This window comes from Oenanthe melanoleuca, chromosome 2, assembly GCF_029582105.1.
Source record: "Oenanthe melanoleuca isolate GR-GAL-2019-014 chromosome 2, OMel1.0, whole genome shotgun sequence".
NCBI lineage: Eukaryota > Metazoa > Chordata > Aves > Passeriformes > Muscicapidae > Oenanthe > Oenanthe melanoleuca.
In genome coordinates, this window is record NC_079335.1 from 94748252 (window position 1) to 94766467 (window position 18216).

An 18216-nucleotide genomic window follows, 5' to 3' on the forward strand; every position below is an offset into this window, starting at 1 on the left:
TGGAGAGACTGAGAAGGCAAAAAAATGCAAACCATACTGAGTTAGTACATTTTTCAAGAGCTCTGCCCAGCTGTATCAGGACTGGAAAAATACTTGAATCTTAAGCCCAGAGGGCAGAGACTTCTAGTCCTTTGCTTTCCAGGAAAGTTCTTGACTAAGCAGGCAGCTTGTTCTCCTTTTTCTATCCTGTCTGAGCTCACCGAAGAGGAGTGGATATTTAAGAAGTCAATTGTTGTAATGCCAAAATGAATTTTGCCTTTTTGCTTTCATATTTCCTTAATATATATTCATAGCTCTATTGCTATATTGTTATATAGTTCCCAGCTAGCCCCAGTACCTTTCCCTACCGTTTTCCTTCCCTGATAGGCAGAAGGACAAAATAAATTCCAGAGGCTCCAATCTGGGGGCTCCAGGGCCCCTATCCTATCTTGGTTCTTCCTGGGAGCCAAGATTGAAACCAGCTCTTCAAGACACAATTTCATAAACAAAGTTTAGTTCCTGTCTAAGGGGGAAGGATTTAGAAAAGGGTTGAACCAAGCAGGAACTACCTTACCACTTCTGTCTCTAACTGGGGGGTTTTGTTAGTTATGCTAATTTGCTGAACTTACAAAACTATTTTCACTCTGTGTGGGGGTGGGCATTTTCTGTAACTGCCCCTGGAGGCCTCCAATGAAGACCAAGCTTTATATCACCTTCTATACTAATATGTCTTGAAATTGTGTTGTTTCATTTCTAGGTTCTTTAGGGCATCAGTTTGATAACAGATATAAAACTGTGTGGTAGGTTGTACTGTGTTACAAAAGAAGAAGGGTGAAAGGTGGCCTGCTCACCCAGGCTATTTACTTTGCTCTTTCATTTTTCTTCCTTACCTGTTGCTTTCTCAGAACATCAGAAGTGAAATTTTTGATTTAGAAACAAGGACTAACTTACTCTTCCTCCTTAATAAAGACTACCACAACCAAAGGACAAGAATAATCCTGAGACAGGAACCAGCACTAGGCTTCCCTCTCAAACTTGGCATATTTCAGTGGTATGGTTTCAAAAGTTTCTCAGAATTAATCCTCAAACCACTGTAGTAGTTTCATATAGGAAAGGCCACTTAGTAACCCTCAGAGGAGAAAGAATAACAAACTGTAAAAAAATTCTAACCTGTCAGTTTCTCTGTGTGAATTGCAGAAATCTTGGTAAAGTGAACACAGCAATCAAAGAAATTATCTGTACTTTGTAAAGTATAAAATACTGTAAGTGCATTTAAGTAACTATCTAATAATCGTGGAATTTTCTTACTGAATCTATATTTACTGTTACTCAGAAAGAGTGAACAAATACTTCATTTTCTAAAATTGCTGAGCATGTGTCTCTTCCAGCACATCATGTACTAGAGAGCAAGCTACTTTGAGGTACACTGGGAATATTTCCTTATGTCACACCTACCCAGGTTTGTACCTGTTTGGGGTAAAGGAATAAGGATGGTGAGTTCCAAGATCTGTAACTGTGTAGGAGAGAATTGTTTGCTTCTGTGGAGGATCTTGAACCTGTTCAGGTTTGGGGGGAGCTCTCTGACCTCAAAGCAGATGGCTGGTCTGGACTGCCAGTCCAACAGGCTCCAAGAGCCACAGATGCAGGCACAACTGATTCAGCAGCCCAGTTCCAGGTTACAGCTCTGGACTATTTTGCTATTTCCCACTATTTCCTGGTCTACCTGGACTCTACTCCACTTTCCCTTTTTGTATGTCTTCTAGAGTCTCAAGTCTCCAGCTCCTCAGTCTATTTCCTCCATTTTCTTCTCTGTTAACTTGAGCCTTTCCTTCCCCACCCTTTTGTCACTTCTACCTTTCAGGCTGACTAATTTCTGGCTCTTTAAATGCCCTCTAAACAGTAAGAAGTAAACACACTTTAAGGCATCACAACATTTGTGAACTCTGCTTATATATTGTCACTGTGTCCTTGCTTGGTCTACTTGAGCGGCAATTTCTTTGGGCCAGAGCCTGTACCTAACTTAACACTGCACGTTGTTAGGGCAGGAGTCCATTCCTGGGATGCAGACCCTACTACAACATCACCACTAATTTTAACTCTAAGCAATCTTTGAAGTGGTTGCAGCTTTACAATACCAGATTTGAGGATTTATAGAGCTCTTTAATATTGAAATTGTTGAAGAAGGTAACCCTTGGGTTGTATGTGTTAGCCACAATGAAAAAAGGAAGTAGGGTGAAACTATCTGTGGAAGCAGCTCATAATTTTTGCTGTTACTGCTACCCAAAGTGAAGAGGAGCAATTCTAAACAGTGGTTTTATGAAATTTAATTGTATTCCACTAACATTGTACCAAGTACCTCACAGATTTGAATGTATATATCAGAGATGGCCAAGAAGCTTCCATGCATAAAAAATATATGCATGAAAAATTGAGGAGTATGAGGTGGCAGGTAGAGATCAGGGCAAAAATTGCCCTGAGAAACACAGCTGCATCTCTTATCTCAAGGCCACCACATGTCTAGCATTTCCACGAGAAAAATAGGTGTTTGTGTGCTCAGTAACAGGATAACCTCAATGCTTCTAGGACACATCTTCACTGTTTAAACACAAAACTAGTGTAAAGTTCATTCTCAGAGAGTCTGTCAGACTTCCTGCTATCACCAGATGTACAGCAAAGCAGAGACAAACCCCAGCATCTTCAGAGAGCATTTCAATGCCTCTCTGCTCTCTCTCCACTGCTGCACAGAACCCAGAGCTATGGGAAATTGTTCCAGAGCAGTTCTCACCAAGTCACCAAACCTTGACAAACCCGGTTTTCTCAAATTCTGCATGGCACCTTTTCTGAATAAAAAAAGATTATGCTCCTTGGGAGGTCCAGTAATGTGACAGACATCTCCCTAAGAGGTTGGGAAAGATGGATGGCACCCATGTCCTCCAAAGGGTAAGCCAAAAAGCCTACATTAAAGTACATTCATTATAAAAAGTGAATATACACATCTGTACACAATCAAACCTACAGTAAAGAGAGGTCTAGAGCTGATCAGGAAGGGAATATGGAGAGAGGCATAAGGAATAAATTCCACACTTTGTGGTAAAGGCCAGGGGTAAATACAGGAGAAAATAGGAGAGGGATAAATCATGAGTTCCTGCATCCTAAGCCATCCTAAGCATAAAGCTGCTGGGTATTGGGCATGTAGATATTCTCCTTTTCCTTCTTGCTGGTAGTAGACTCTACTGAAAGCTCTGAAAGCTCAACTGAAAGGAGGTAAAACAAGTAAAGAGGAGCCTGACTTCAGCCTAATGATCAGAGCTCTGTGCTCTGAGGAGGGTTACTAAAGGCTTACTAAACTGCTTCACTTTCTTTCAATGGCTATCTAAAATTAAACAAATTTATCTTTCTGTAAGTAGGGAATAGGACAGGAAATATTAAAAAAAACCAAAAACCTCCTGTGCCACTCCAGCCCACAGAAAATACTGGAAGTCTTTTAATATATCAAAGGGGAAAAAAGCTTTTCAAAATATCCAACCTACCAAAATTCAGGAAAGCATATGGAAATTCTAGGTTGTACTATCAAGAGTTAGAGAAGATGCCAGCTATATTCTGGTAAGAGCTCTGCCTGTGCTTTCACAGAAAGGGAAAGCAACAGCTGAAGGTCAATATTTGAAGAGAAGGGAGAGAAACAGGATTCTCAAAAGAACCCTTTAAAACATGTCATTTTATGGACTAGATAAGAGACAGTGATTCACTCTAGATCAGACATTTAACAACCTCCTCACACATCAGCCTACAAAAGGTTCAGTTAGCAACCCTTAAAAAGTGGCAGAGCTGGCCTTTGGTGTCTGAGGATCTATTCCTTTAATTTCATAAACTGTGCCATGGACTTCTGCAGGAACACTTAGGTTGTGCACAATAATTGGGATTAGGAATGCATTACTTCAATCTCTACACTGATTTCCAGTAAATTGTTAACAACCCTTCAGTATGGACAGAATTGACATAGCAATTAGCTCATGCTAGTAACAAAAAAACAACAAGAGGGCTTGTCATTCTAATAATTATTTAGTTTTTAGATATTGATGCTATCTGATTATAAACATGTTATCTGGTGAAGCTGAGTTCCTGGCTCTTATTTAGAAACCAGGATATATCATCCAATTTTCAAATGCTGAGCTGTAAGCAACTCTCACTAACCTTTCTAGTAAGTATTTTCTGTTTATAGCTGTACAAACCAATAACATCAATGTGCCTAAATATAGATACAGGAGCTTTATTTTAGACCTGAATTTATTTTGATTTTAAACCTTCAAGTTGCCTGAAAAATAAAGCTATTACCTACATGTCTACTGACCACAGAAAAAGAAATATAGACTGATTCTTTTGAAGAATCCTTTGCTTTACCATACTACTCATGGAAACAGTCCACTTATATTTGCTGCTGAGCCAAACACAAAATGGCTGATTTAAATTCCCTCTAGAAGAGCAATTATTACTGAGAAAAACATTCCAGGATTTAGTCAGATGTGCTGGCTAAAATGACAATACCTGATCTCCACAATACTGCTAACTGAGTGGCAGAGTGACACTCAGCTGACACTCAGAATGACAAAGGCAGGAGTGTTAGGAGAGTGAACCAGTGTGCTGGCACTGCATGGTGCAGGGGATGAAGGATAGCTACCAAGCTCCCTCAGCTCCACACAGACTTCACCAGAGCACTAGGTTTGAAGGCAGAAGGGAATAAGACCAGGCTCATTAGAGATGGGCCATGGGGCAGCTCACCACTGTTGGAGGTGAAATCAACAGCCAGCTGAAGCACCTACACCAATGCACACAATACACATAACAAAAGAAGCTGGAGGCCACTGTGCAGCAGGAAAGCTATGATATAGTTGCCATCATGGAGATGAAGTGGGATGACTCACAAGACTGGAGTCCTGCAATTCATGGCTACAAATCCTTCAGAAGAGGGAATCTTTGATAGGTAAAAAACTGTCTGTACAGCTGGACCCAAGACTTATAGTGAATGAAACTAGATCCAGTTGGTGACCAGTCACTGTCTCCCACAACATTCTCTGGAGAAGCTGGCAGCCCATGGCTTGGACAGGAGCACTCTATGCTGGGTTAAGAGCTGGCTGGATGGCTGGGCCCAAGAGTGGTGGTGAATGGTGCTGCATCCAGCTGGTGACCAGTCACTAGTGGGGTTCCCCAGGTCTCCACTACTGGGAACAGTCCTCTTAAATATAGTGATGGTCTGGACAAGGGAATCAAATGCATCCTCAGTAAGTTTGTGAACAACACTAAGTTGGGTGAGGGTGTTTATCTGCTAGAAGGTAGGAGAGCTCTGCATATGGATCTGACAGGCTGCATCAATGAGTCCAGGCCAATGGTAGGAGGTTTAACAAGGTCAAGGTCCTGCACCTTGGTCACAAACCTCATGCTGTACTACAGGCTGGAGAAGACTATAAACCAAACTTTTCCAGCTGGGAAAATCTACTGGGGAATTAATCCATTTCACTGAGCAGAAGACTCTGGGCTAGCTAATGACTAGCACATTGCCACTTGTCAAGCCATCTATGCCAAATGTGGTCATTTGTCCACTATTTCAGCTGACCAAACTCTTTGAGAGCAAAAGAGACACCACTGAAGGGATGGCAGAGGGAGGAATATAAAATGCTTTCAGCAACACCACTCCAACCAAAGGGAAAACAATTGCAATTAGGCAGGAAGGGGGTCCCATAATCTCCTCAAGAAAAAATGCGAAAGAGAATTTAAGACCTTGCTCTGCCAAGGAGAAGGAGTGTTATGGCAAGCTATTTCATATGGAACATGCCAATTAGACTGGTCCCTGCAGTGTCCCAAGGACTTCCAATATGCCTAGGAATAAGTCAATTAATCTTCAGATGTACCACCTACTGACAGCTGTACTAAGTTACTCAGCTGCACCAGTAAACTGAATTGCCTTTGTCTCCAAGACAGGAGCATCCTGACTTCTGACTGATGCCTAGGAATGCAGTAGTTGGCATAGGTTAAAATCATGCCAAGACATATTTTGACAACTTTCCAAAATAAAGATATCATTCCAATGCCAAGAATTGTCATGGGCTCAGCTTGCAGACAGTGACATAACCTGGCTCAAGAAGGAACACAGGGAGCTCTGCTCTGGAGAAGACACCACTGACAAACCTGGACCACACTGTGTGTGTGGACACTGCATTTCATCCTGTCCAGATCTGTCATTTCCTTGCAGTATGAGATTGAGGTGCATGTGCATGTTTTAAAATACAGAATGGCATTGTTTGTGCAGCAAACCAAAATCACTAGATGTGTTCATAAATCACCTCCATAAAAATCCTTCTATACTCTTTCATCCCTGCCAACCAAGCTAATTCTTTTACTTAACCAGCTTTTCAAACACAAGTACTTCAAAAAACCGACCCCTCCTTTAAAAAGGTGAAGTTCATCCAAGAAACATGCAGTCTCATTCACCCAGGAGTGCAACACTGGGCACAAATTTTCACTGCAAGACAGTGGCACAGGAGGAACAGAAGGTTGTGGATATTTCTCTCTCTTAACTAACAAACAGTTTTGGCACTCACAAAGTCCTGGAGACAGTGACACAACTAAATCTACTGAGAATATTTTCCTAAAACAAAATGGTGTCTCCATCCACATAATAGCTGGTGATTTTATTACAGTATTTAGAACAGGCAGAATTCTGGCCTATCACATTTTGAACTCTAAGATACTTTACAGGACACTACCAAGAACAAATCCCCACTGTATTTGGCAGAATAGCTTTCTCCTTCTTGGTTAACACGTATTTACACAGTGGGTATACAAAAATAAATGTTATAGTACAAATAATTTACAAAGAACTGAGCCAAACCCAGTTCTAAACACACAATTTCCCTGAAGGAAGAAGACTTACTAGTTTTTTCCTGTGGATGAAGATGGTAACTGGATTTGGGAGGCAACAAAGAGGCTAATGGAAAGTCACTTCTTACTGGATCAGCAAGGTCTAGGGCTTTTGGAAACAACACACAACTAGCTATATTTAAAGACATTAGTACTAACATTAACACTGATTTTGTCCACCTGTGCCACATCTTGTGGAAACAGAAAACACTAGGGTCTTGAACTGGACTTCAAACTGTAAGGTTCCTCCATAATCATCAGATTCTTTAAAAATGTAAATCCTTTTTATTAATTTTGCTTCCTACTGTCTCTTTTGGCCTTTTAAAACAATTTTTACTTATAATATAACAAGACTTCCGAAACAGAATGCTACATTCTAGTTTTCCCATGAACTCAGTCTTTGAGAGCCCCAGCACCATGCCTTGAGGCTACTTCATCAGGGCTTTGTCACCATGACTGCCACAATAATTCTGAAGCTATTGTCACGTCCTTAGCTGAAAGCACACCCAGTGTCAAAAGCCTTCACTAATCTAAGGGAACAACATCTGGAAAACAAATGAAAAGGGATTTTTAAACTGGTTCCCTCCCATCCAAATCGCAAAAGAAAACAAGTCAGAGAAATTCCCAATATACTTTTGTCCCTGCTCTATAACCTCAGCATTTAGGTATTGAACATTGATCTGAGACTTGCCTGCAGGGCAAGATGTGACCTTTCGAGTTTAAACCCATCAGTAAAAAATACAAGAAGCTTTGTTCATGTAACACTCAGGTTTACAGCAGTGCTAAAGTTCCAAAGCTCTCCACAAATTATCATATTGTTGCAACAATACAAAACTCATATACACAACAGCCCCACAAACCATCTTTATAAAAGTAACTAATTATTGAATGCATATCTTTCATTCATAAATTTATAAAAATAAAGCACACTTGAAAAAAAAAATCATGTCTTTAAAGTACAAGGATTATAACCAAATACAGTTCAAAGCACTTGGTTATATAGTGAAGCAAATAAAACGTTTTAATTACTATTTTTTAAAGTAGTATTCAGGGACCTTATGAGCAGAATCAGAAAGTAGTGTTACAGATGACAATGATGAGGGGTGGGGAGGGGAAAAGGGAGGGGAAAGTGGAGAGCAAAGGGGAGGGGAAATAAAACCATCCTATTTTAGCACGGCATGTCCTACAATAACAGCAGGAGCTGGTTTCCCTTTCAACATGACTGTATGTGTGAAGTCCCCAAGAAATGAAGACAGGTGAGTGAGGCAAATTTTTGTTCTTCTGCCCACTGTTCTCCCTGCAGACAATTCCCATGTCCCCTTCTGCACTAACAAAGAGTTAACCTGGAAAGAAGGCCAGGACCAAGCCTTTCACCAGAAGGAGACCTTTCTCATCTTTCCTTCCAAACACCCTGAAACAAGAAATTGCTGCCCAAAGGCACAAACCTTTACCACATCACAGAGCAGCACTGAAGTGAGCAGCAGTAGAGACTGCACAAAAAGGCAACTGTGTGCAAAGGACCCAGAGCCTGGCAATCCCCTTTTAGAACCACCTCTGCTCTAAGCTGGGCCACAGGCTTTCTTGGGAAATAACACAGTCCAAATCTGACCTGATTCCTTTGTGCTATCTTCTGTCCTCTCTTCCAGCGAAGAACAGGCTTCAGAGCACTCAGTTCCTTGTCCTCTTTCCCTCTTTCCATCACATGTTCCCCAAGGCTGTATGAAGCTTCAAATACAATTGGAGAGATGACATCCTTGACTCTTTTCTGTACAAGAAAACAAACAGATATTTTACCTATAAATATAACCAAGCATGTTTCTATCTACAATTATACATTCAATTAAACTAGGTCATTTAATTAAATATGGAATTAAACCAGATTAAACACTGCAGACAAGTTTCTCTTCTTCCTTTATCTTTCTCCAGGTCAAACAGGAATAAGCACACTACAATTAACAAGTCAGAAGTTTAAAAAAAATAATTTAAAGTTATTCTTTTGAGACCTATTCTTCAAGACACAGGAAGCAGTGGAATATTTTTCCTACCTATAAATCAAGTGGTTTTTAATAAAAATATTTTCTTTAAAAAATAAATAGAAAGCAATTAAATTATTCCTGCAGAAGCAAAGACCAAATAATCTTAATCTCTGGGGTTTCAAAATCCTAGACTTTGACTGAGATCACCTCCAGTGAGCTCCAGTCATTAAAAGAACAGAAAATTCCATCTTCCCTCCTTGTTTTGCAATATCAGTGAAACAAATGGCTGAGTAAAGGTACTAATGTGGCTATAAAATAGGATTACAGACAAGCAGGGACAAGAAAATCCATCTTCCAGTATGTTTCTCAAAGTGAAATTTACAGTGTCCCCCATCCTCAGCACAGCAACACTTATAGTTTGTAAAAGAAGAAAAGTTTTTTGGCTGATGGGACAAAAGGATCACCTTTCCTTGTTTCTGGAGCCCAAACCACAAAATTCATACCATTTGTCGCAACATGCAATGCCTAAACCCAGATTGCTCTGCCAGGACAAAGTGCTCATTGTGCTCTGTTCAGTCCTGACTTCCAAAATCCAATTTACCAGAAAACCTAAGTGCAAATGCTCTACCTTTTCGTAGTAAAACATTCCTCTTAAATTTTAGTTACTTAAAAACACAGCATTAATTCAGCACAGATGAAACTGAGGCAATAAATAAATCCCATAAGTAAGCACATCAAACCTTCCAATGGGCCAACTCTCAACTTTGCCTTGCACTGGTTAGTGGGTTTCTCTGAACACAGCCTGCCAGCCACAAGAAGCAATTGAGATGCAATGCCATTAAAATTACATCTTCCAGATGTGGGGAACCTAGGTACTAACTGGCTTTCAGACCACCCTGTTTGATCTGCTTCAAGACAACTCTCTGCTCTCTCCAATATGTTGACTGTCCACAGATCTCTGAAGTCAAAGATTAGTGGCTAACCAAATTCCCAAATCATCGGTTGGTTGGATGAATAATAGCAAATATCAGCCTGGGTGACATTTACCCTCCTGCACCCTCAGCCAGCCCTTAATTCCCTACCCTAATTACAAATGTCTGCCAGGACTCTGAAGTGTAGTCTGTACGTTGCCTGGAGCGATTTGTGCTCTCTTGGTAAAGAACACTGATCAGCAACAGACATAGCAGCAGTGGTGATAGCCTGACCTCTTCCCAGTCCCATAAAAAGGACTATGCATGATCTGTAGCACTATTAAACCTCTCAGCAAAAGAGACACTCATGCTTGCAGCCTCAGGGTAGGAATTGCACTGAGTCTACTAAATAACAACACTACAACTCACAGAAGCTGCTAGCTTTGCTCTCACAGAAAATCAAGTGTATTAACTTAAGTGAGGATTGTTATCAGCCTATGTGAAGACTTCAAATACAGAGAAACAAGACTATAAAAGAGCATGCCATATAGCAACAGTCAAACACAAATCATCAGGCAAATTGCCACCCAATCCAACTGTATGCAGCCAACTATGTAAACACAGAATAATAAAAATGTATGCAGTGAGTCAAATTAAAATCCACCTGCCATTTTTGTAACTTTATTACTGCAGTATGGTAGGAATAAGTGCTTAATCACTTCTACATGTTTTAATATGGTCTTGCAGGGTTCAGTCCAATGTCTTTTAAAGTTAAAAGGTAAGTTCCCTATTGACTTTGATGAATGTTGGAGTGCACCTTTATTTTTTGCTGGTGTCCTGCTTGATTTTAGTGGTGAAATTGTGACTTCTTCACCACCACAGCCCTGGGAAGTACATTTCACATACCCATTTATCTTTAAGTAAGGACAAAATTATGAATGCTGCCCAGTTATTAATTTTGCCACATGTTCAGTCCCTTCTGCTCACAATCTTTCAAAAGGCAACAGTCTGTGACATTTGTCCTCAGTAAGACAGAGACAAGAGAATTCTGTCTCACAGGTACACCAGACTGTCTGGGATGTGAACACAAAGAGAATAATTAATATTTGGCCAAGCACAGTCTGGAGAAGTACTATTTTAGGCTGGAAATACAATCAGTTTCTTTCTCTTTCAGTCTGCCCAAACATATTGTTTCCTGTGTTGAATCATATATTGATGACACAACCCACAGATTGCTTTTAAGTATTCCTGATTTCTAAGAGGAAGTCAAAAGATTCAATGAGAGAATGAAAAATCCCTTAAGTCAAGGAAACTGCACATTTTTTGTATAAATTGCATGATGAACTGGATTTGTCAAGGGATATGATTTCCACAAGCAGCTTTTACATGCAATCACCATTTGGCACCACTAGCTGCTATGCTGTGGAAGTGGTGTAGGCTAAAGACATTTCTGAGCCCTGAAAAAACAAACCTGGCAAATCATAGCATATGGACAGCTCAGATCCAGTAACAGAAAAAAAAATGCTTGAAGGACACTATAATGAATGCAATATATAAGGAGGTCAAATTATGAACAGAAACAACTATGCAATAGGGTTCAGTGAGTAACAGCAATAAATACTTAATCTGTACAGACTGGAGTCACTGAACTGGTGCAAGTTTTCACCGTGACTGAATTGCAAAGCTTACCCTAGCAAATGTGATAACAAAGGCTTGCTATGTCCTCTCACAAAACAATCACCTCAAATAAATTTTGAATGTTGTGGCAGTAACTGTACATATTCCTTCCACACATTCTTTCTTTTTTCTCTGACTTAGCAGAGAATAAAGCAAGAAAGCAAAGCCTCTGCCAGATTTATGACTGCATTTCTGCTTGACTTTAGTACCAAAAAGTCCTAAAAATCTGAAAAGCAATCAAAGAGCAATGATCAAATGCCACATCTGACTCTGAACATAATTTCCAATTGAAGATGGAGTGTGGTGACTGGAAGAAATAATTTTTGTCACTTTTAATAGGCATGGACTAAGGCACATCATGACAATACACAAATATAGAGTCCAACACCCTAAAGACACACTGCCTTGGCAGGCAGCCACTGCCTTCTACAACCTTAACTTCAGGCTACCAAGAGCCCACACACATCAGGAATTCAAGCAAATTTGGCTGGAGCAAGACAGAGTTTTAGTCAAGGGATAGGATTTATTCTACTCATGGTGCAAGTGGCTGCCAGACTGGATATCATTTCAGCTTTCTTTTGGCTCGGTGCCGCAGTACACTCAGGGGACTCTACATGAGCTCAATAAATCATCACATTTAATCCCCTTTCTTCAACAAGGTGAAAGTCTCCAGCAAGGACTCTAGAGAGTGCCAAATTCCATTTTTAATTATGGCCAATGGGCTGAGGAATAAACTGAGATGTAAATAATTCCCACAATCTACAGGAGGAATAAAGGATGAAACATGGCCCTTTAAAGGAATAAATATTAACTAATTTTCAGCAGCATCATCTGAAGAAATGCATATAATCATCAGGATGACTTCTACAGTTGCTTGGAGCTTTTGTTCTTGTTCATGTCCTTCTGGAGTTTCTCTTTTCTTTCTCTGTGGGAAAGTTCTCTGATCTGTCTGGCCTCTTTTCTACTCCCACTGACTTGATCCTCAGGATTTTAACTCATGCATGAATTCCAGAGCTTTAACTGAATTCAGCACAGCTTTTCAGTACTTCTGAGAATTAAGATCTATTTAGTTAAATGACAGAGAATGAATTCCTGAACCTGTTTTTTAAAACACAGTTGAAACTTTTGGTCCAAATGTATTTATGTCAGGTGCTAAAGAATAAGCACTAATAATAGATAGGATTTTTTACTGGCTTAAATATACAGAATAAATTTGACAATCCAAATTTAACAGACAACATATTAATGCTGCAAAATGTATGAAAGGCACTATGCTAATGCTAATCCAAAATACAACTTTAATCAACTCACAGATCACTACCACATAAATCCTCAACTCAGCATCAAGAAAATTACTCAAATGTCCACCAGCAATCAGAACCAAAAGCCACTACTGCCACAATCTATCAAATGAAATCACTGCTGTAGGTATTAATAAGCATACATTATAGCTTGTGAAGCACTAAGATGACAATGCTTGACTTTAAAATAAACTATCTTCTCCTGTTATCTCAGTCTCCCTCTCTAAACTGTGAGTCATCCAGGCTGCAAGGTTTAATGCAATTCAATAAGAGTATTAATTAAATTGCCTTTTAACTTGAGGAGAGATTTTTCATTCATTTCAAATGAAGGAATGTGTATATGTCATTCTAGTACCCGAAAATGAATAAGGAGCAACTTCCTTGCCCCGTTCCTTGCAACACTTACCAACTCCATGTTCAGATACCTTGGTGCTAAGTCCCAGTGCAAGTTAATTCTTCCAGCCTACTATGTGAAAGAATAACAACCTTTGTCCTCACAAGAGATTTCCTCTGTCCTTTGCTTACTTTAATAAAAATATTCTAGGACTTGTAATAAGTTATTTCAGACTGGCATAATTTTAGAGTTAATGTCTCCCCACTGCAAAGGCATACATAACACAGTCATGACAAAATCAGCTAGAAAAGATCTCGTTTCCTTTACACACAAGTTGGGGATTTTTTAATACATATATTTTTTAAGGTTTTAAGATGCTACTGTAGGTAGTTAAGAGGGGAGAAAAACCAACTGCAAACTCTTTTCTGGAGAAGAGACAGAACTGCAAGTTTACCTGATTGGTAAAAGCTCATTTGCAAAGTTACAGGTGAATTTTTTGTCAAATGTATGATATAAAGGCAATCAGAAGCCTGATGTTTCAATCATGCATCCCACTGTTTTACAATCTTGTAACAGCTACAATTCAAAGAGTAGGTAGCCTTTGTTGCTAAACTTCAACTATTACAAGATTTCTGAAGAATCTCAAAGTTTAGAAGAAGGGGAAAAAAAAAAAACCAAAAACAAAAACCAAAAAAAAAACACAAAGTATTTTCAGGGTGTCTCATGCCCTAATGTTATTTAGGGTTAGTATTCAAAAGAACGAGTGCTTTCTTTATCATCTTCCTAAATGCTTTACTCCAGCACACAACTGTTTCCATTAGGTCAGCAACTCCTCTTGGCACACACACTGAAAAGTGAAAAGATGTCCTGGGAAAGAAAAAAGCAAATCCTAAATCTAGTTAAATAAACACCAGGCGCCTGGGAGCCTGTATGTATTGAGAGAACACCCTGAGACACTGAATGAAGTCAAAACCTAAGCTGTGAGTCTGTCTCACCATCCTTGTGCACCTGGATTCCCATTATCAGCTGGTAAGTGATAAAGGCATTACTGATAAAAGCATTACTGATGTGGGCATAGGAAAAATTGCAATCAGTAGTGTAAACATTCCATGTCAAAGGTTACAAAGGCTTTGCAATAATATACTGTGGATTACTGGAAAATTACATGAGCTGGTATAGAATAACCTCCAAGTTCCAGCCATGCCCCTTGTGGCCACTGCCAAAACTAACAGTCTTGACAGGGTCCTGGGACCATTTTCTCTCACACTGTTTTAAAGTACATCTGTGTCATATCCAGCAGGTCACCTCACTATCAGTAGGTCAAACATCTATGGATGAGATTATGCTGCTACATTCCCTAGAACTGCAATGGATTTAAGAAAAGCATCAGTCTGTACCAACTGATAGATGTCCAGCTGTCACTTTAGTTTGAACCCCATATCTCAAATGGTCCAGGTGGCTGAAAATCTTCTAGAAGAGCCAAGAGGCAATGGATAGAAAGGCTGGATGACTCTGAAACATCACAGTAGCAGTGGAAAATGTATTTTGATAGATACTTCATTTTAACAATTTTTTTCCTGAATTGAAGGCCCAGCAATATGCTGTTATGATTCTTTCAATGCTGTTGTTACAAAAAGCATTTCATCAATACAGCTTTATACGAAACACATGTATGAAACAAGAAAATAATCTAGTTAAGTTTCCTGTAAAACTGTACAGGAAAAATTAGTGTCAGGATTCAAAGTAAGCAGAATCATCCTGAGTAGAAGAGGATAACTAGACATGAAAGAAGGTTAACATCACTGTTTTTACTGACAGTTAATTCAGTAAAGTCAAAGTCATAGAAATGGTCCTTGGAGCTCTTGCAAAGCAAACAACATACTACTTAGCATGCCTACCTGTCTGCATGCACCTGAAAGAGAGAGGCAAAGTGCATGAGAAGAATGATGTTTCTATAGCTTTATTTACACACTGTGGAGATGAGAACAGACTGCTTGTGAAATCTAGAGGTATTTACAGACAAAAATATAAACCCTTCTTTTGGTAACAGGAGAACAGATAGAACACAGTGGGAATCTGGGAGGAGCGTTGCCATAGGGGTTTGACTGGGCTGAATGCCAGGTGCCCACCAAAGCTGCTCTGTCACTGTTCCCTCCTCAGCTGGACAGGGGAGTGGTGTGGTAAAAGGTTCATGAGCTGAGATAAGGACAAAGACATCCACTGATATCCTTATCCAAGGATAAGGAGTCACTCATTACCATCACAGGCAAAAGAGACTCAACCTGGGGAAATAAACTGAATTTATCTCCAATCAAAATCAGAGCAGGATAATGAGAAATAAAACAAATATTAAAAACATGTTTTTCCATTCCCTCCCTCCTTCCCAAGCTCCATCTCCTCCCCCAGAGTGACACAGGGAGATGGGGGTTATGGTCAGTTCATTACAGGTTGTTTCTGCTGCTGCTCAGGGAGAGAAGTCCTTCCCTTGCCCCAGCATGGGGTCCCTCCCACAGGAGACAGCTCTCCATGAACTTCTGCAACATGAGTCCTTCCCACAGGCTACAGTTCTTCATGAACTCCTCCAGGATGGCTTCCTTCCATGGGATACAGTCGTGGAAGAGCAGGCTGTACCAGCATGGGTAGCCCATGGAGTCACAAGTCATCCCAAGAAATGTGCTTTTCTCTCTGCAATCTGTAGGTCCCTACCACTAGCCTGCTGCAGTATGGGCTTCCCACAGCATCACAACCTTCTTTTGGGCATCTCCTGCTTCAGGATGAGTCTACTCCATGGGCTGCAGGAGGAACTCTGCATCTCTGCAGTCCTTCATGGACTGCAGCTGCACAGCTGCTCCACCAGCTCTGCACCAGGGGCTGCAGGGGAATCTCAGCTCCAGTGCCTGAAGCACCTCTTACCCCTCCTCCTCCACTGAACTTGGTGCCTGCAGAGCTGTTGCTCTCTCATATTCTCACTCCTCTCCTCTCTGAGCACAATTATATCTGCTCAGTAACTTTTTTCTTCTTCTTAAATATGTTATCACAGAGTTGTCACCATCATCTCTGATTGGCTTGGCCTTGGCCAGCAGCTGCTCTTTCTCAGAGCCTATTGACACTAGCTCTGTTGGACATGAGGAAAGCTTCCAGCAGCTTCTCACAGAACCCCTGAAGTCCCCAATCTACCAAAACCTGGCCACACAAACCCAATTCAATGGTAGTAGCGTGACCCAGGTCTATTATTGCACTATTAAACAGAAGAGGTAATATTTATTAGCCTAATCCTCTTCAAAGCAGAATTTTAAATCAATACAAGTAAAAGGAAAGAGTGCAATAATTGTCTGCTCTGTCACATGAATTTAAAAATGTGAGCAGAACTCATCTGTGATGTCAACTTTTATGTTTAATATCAATTCAAGTATCATATCCTAGATATCTCCTAGAAGCCTTGTGAAACCAGCACCCACAGATTGAGCTCTTTACTCCCCTGTGCCACTATGCCATGGCTTCTGTACAGATATGAGCTGTAATATCTGAAGAGGGTGAAGGAACCATATTATTCTGGAAGCAATATTTGTCTCTAAGGATGACAAATTCCCATTCACTATACTGTAACACTCTAACTAATAGAATTAATATTATTAACCAAGAAATATTGAGATGAAGAGTTAAAGGAAACTAATCCATTGCATAGTACAAGCATTATGCATGGTGCCAGGGACATTTTGCTAGCCTCTATTCTGCTTTGCTAACACTCTCCTCTCTTCAGACTCCCAGCCCCTGCTCATAACGTACACAAAACCAAAAGGAAAAATACTAAAGAATCAGTACATCAGTACTTCAGAAACTTTATGGTCATTTTAGTCCATTTACAGCTGAAATCACAAATGAATAGAAAGTTTGCCATTCCTTACAACAATGATAAGGCTTTTCTCCTTGTTTCATAGATCATTCAAGGGGCAGGAACCCTCTGCTTAGAAGCCACATCAGCAAATACAGCTGCCCAGCTCTCAGATGGCTGGGCTACAGGATATTGTACAATGACAAAGGGAAACGTTTTATCTCCATGGACGAGGGCAGAATGAACAAGTGTTTCTCAGGGGAACCAAGGAAAACCAAAACTTTCCCTTCAAGTTCAGTGGGTTTCAAAAACAAACAAGGCAAATATTTCCACAAGTAAGTGGAAACCAGTTCTTCAGATCAAAGTTGAGAGCTCTCCTCTGAAGCTGGAGATGCATTTATGGGGAATAAGAAAAATGGCATTTTGCAACAGCAATATTGCATGAACTGCAATAAGGTTTTAACCTAACATAATTAGGTGCAGGTATTACCACTTTACACATCTGCTTTGATTGCATGTTCTCCTTAGAGTACTTTTAAATTATTTTATACATTATCCAATGTGTCAGGTGTGCTTATCCTGACAGCAGTGCTTTTCTCAAATCCCCATTTCTCTGTTCCACGACATGCAAAATTTTGGTAACGATACAAATTTGTGGCTTACATGGAAGAGTACTCTAGATGATACACAGTGACTCTAAATGGATAAACAGAATATGCTGTGATTTGGGACAAGAGAAGACATTTCAGTGAAGCCGAGAAAGGACAGAATAAACCTCCTCCCAACCACAGGCCCTGACAGCTAAGTACACACAAATCCTTGGGGAGAGGTCTGAAAGAGATTCTAACCAGTGGGAGTCATAAGGAGAAGTGAAGGGTGGGGGCAGGGGGCATTGGGAATTGGCTAATTGGTTTATAATTCGGTTTTCAGGAAGATATAACAAAAAGTCATTGAAATACACATTTATCTGTTTTTACACATTTATCTTGCATTGTGGAGGTATAAAATAATCTTGAGCTGTCCAGATTGCTCTCCTTGGGTGCATCAGAAATAACCACTTCTTTCCTCCTGATTATAATCATTTGCATGGTATCCTGAGCATAACATGGACATTTTGTGAAGGGCTGTGATACAAAATGACCTCCTCTGTATACAGCAACCCATTAAAAGCCAAGAGACAATCCTGTGGAGAAAGGCATCTTCTCAGGTCTAAGGCACAAGACAACTGGAAGCAGTTGCATCATGCCAAAAACATCTCTGATCTTGGCAGACCCAGGTTCAAAGGGAAAAGAGC

At 40.2% G+C, this 18216-nt stretch overlaps 1 protein-coding gene across 1 annotated transcript in view; it reads right to left on the bottom strand.

Annotated features, from left to right (window-relative positions):
• Positions 1-18216, bottom strand: part of ITGA9 (integrin subunit alpha 9) — a 213720-nt gene that overhangs the window by 96977 nt on the left and 98527 nt on the right. The window contains exon 16 of the mRNA XM_056485059.1: positions 8501-8656. Coding sequence (XP_056341034.1) covers positions 8501-8656 — 156 coding nt within the window. The remainder of the gene's footprint in view (positions 1-8500; positions 8657-18216) is intronic.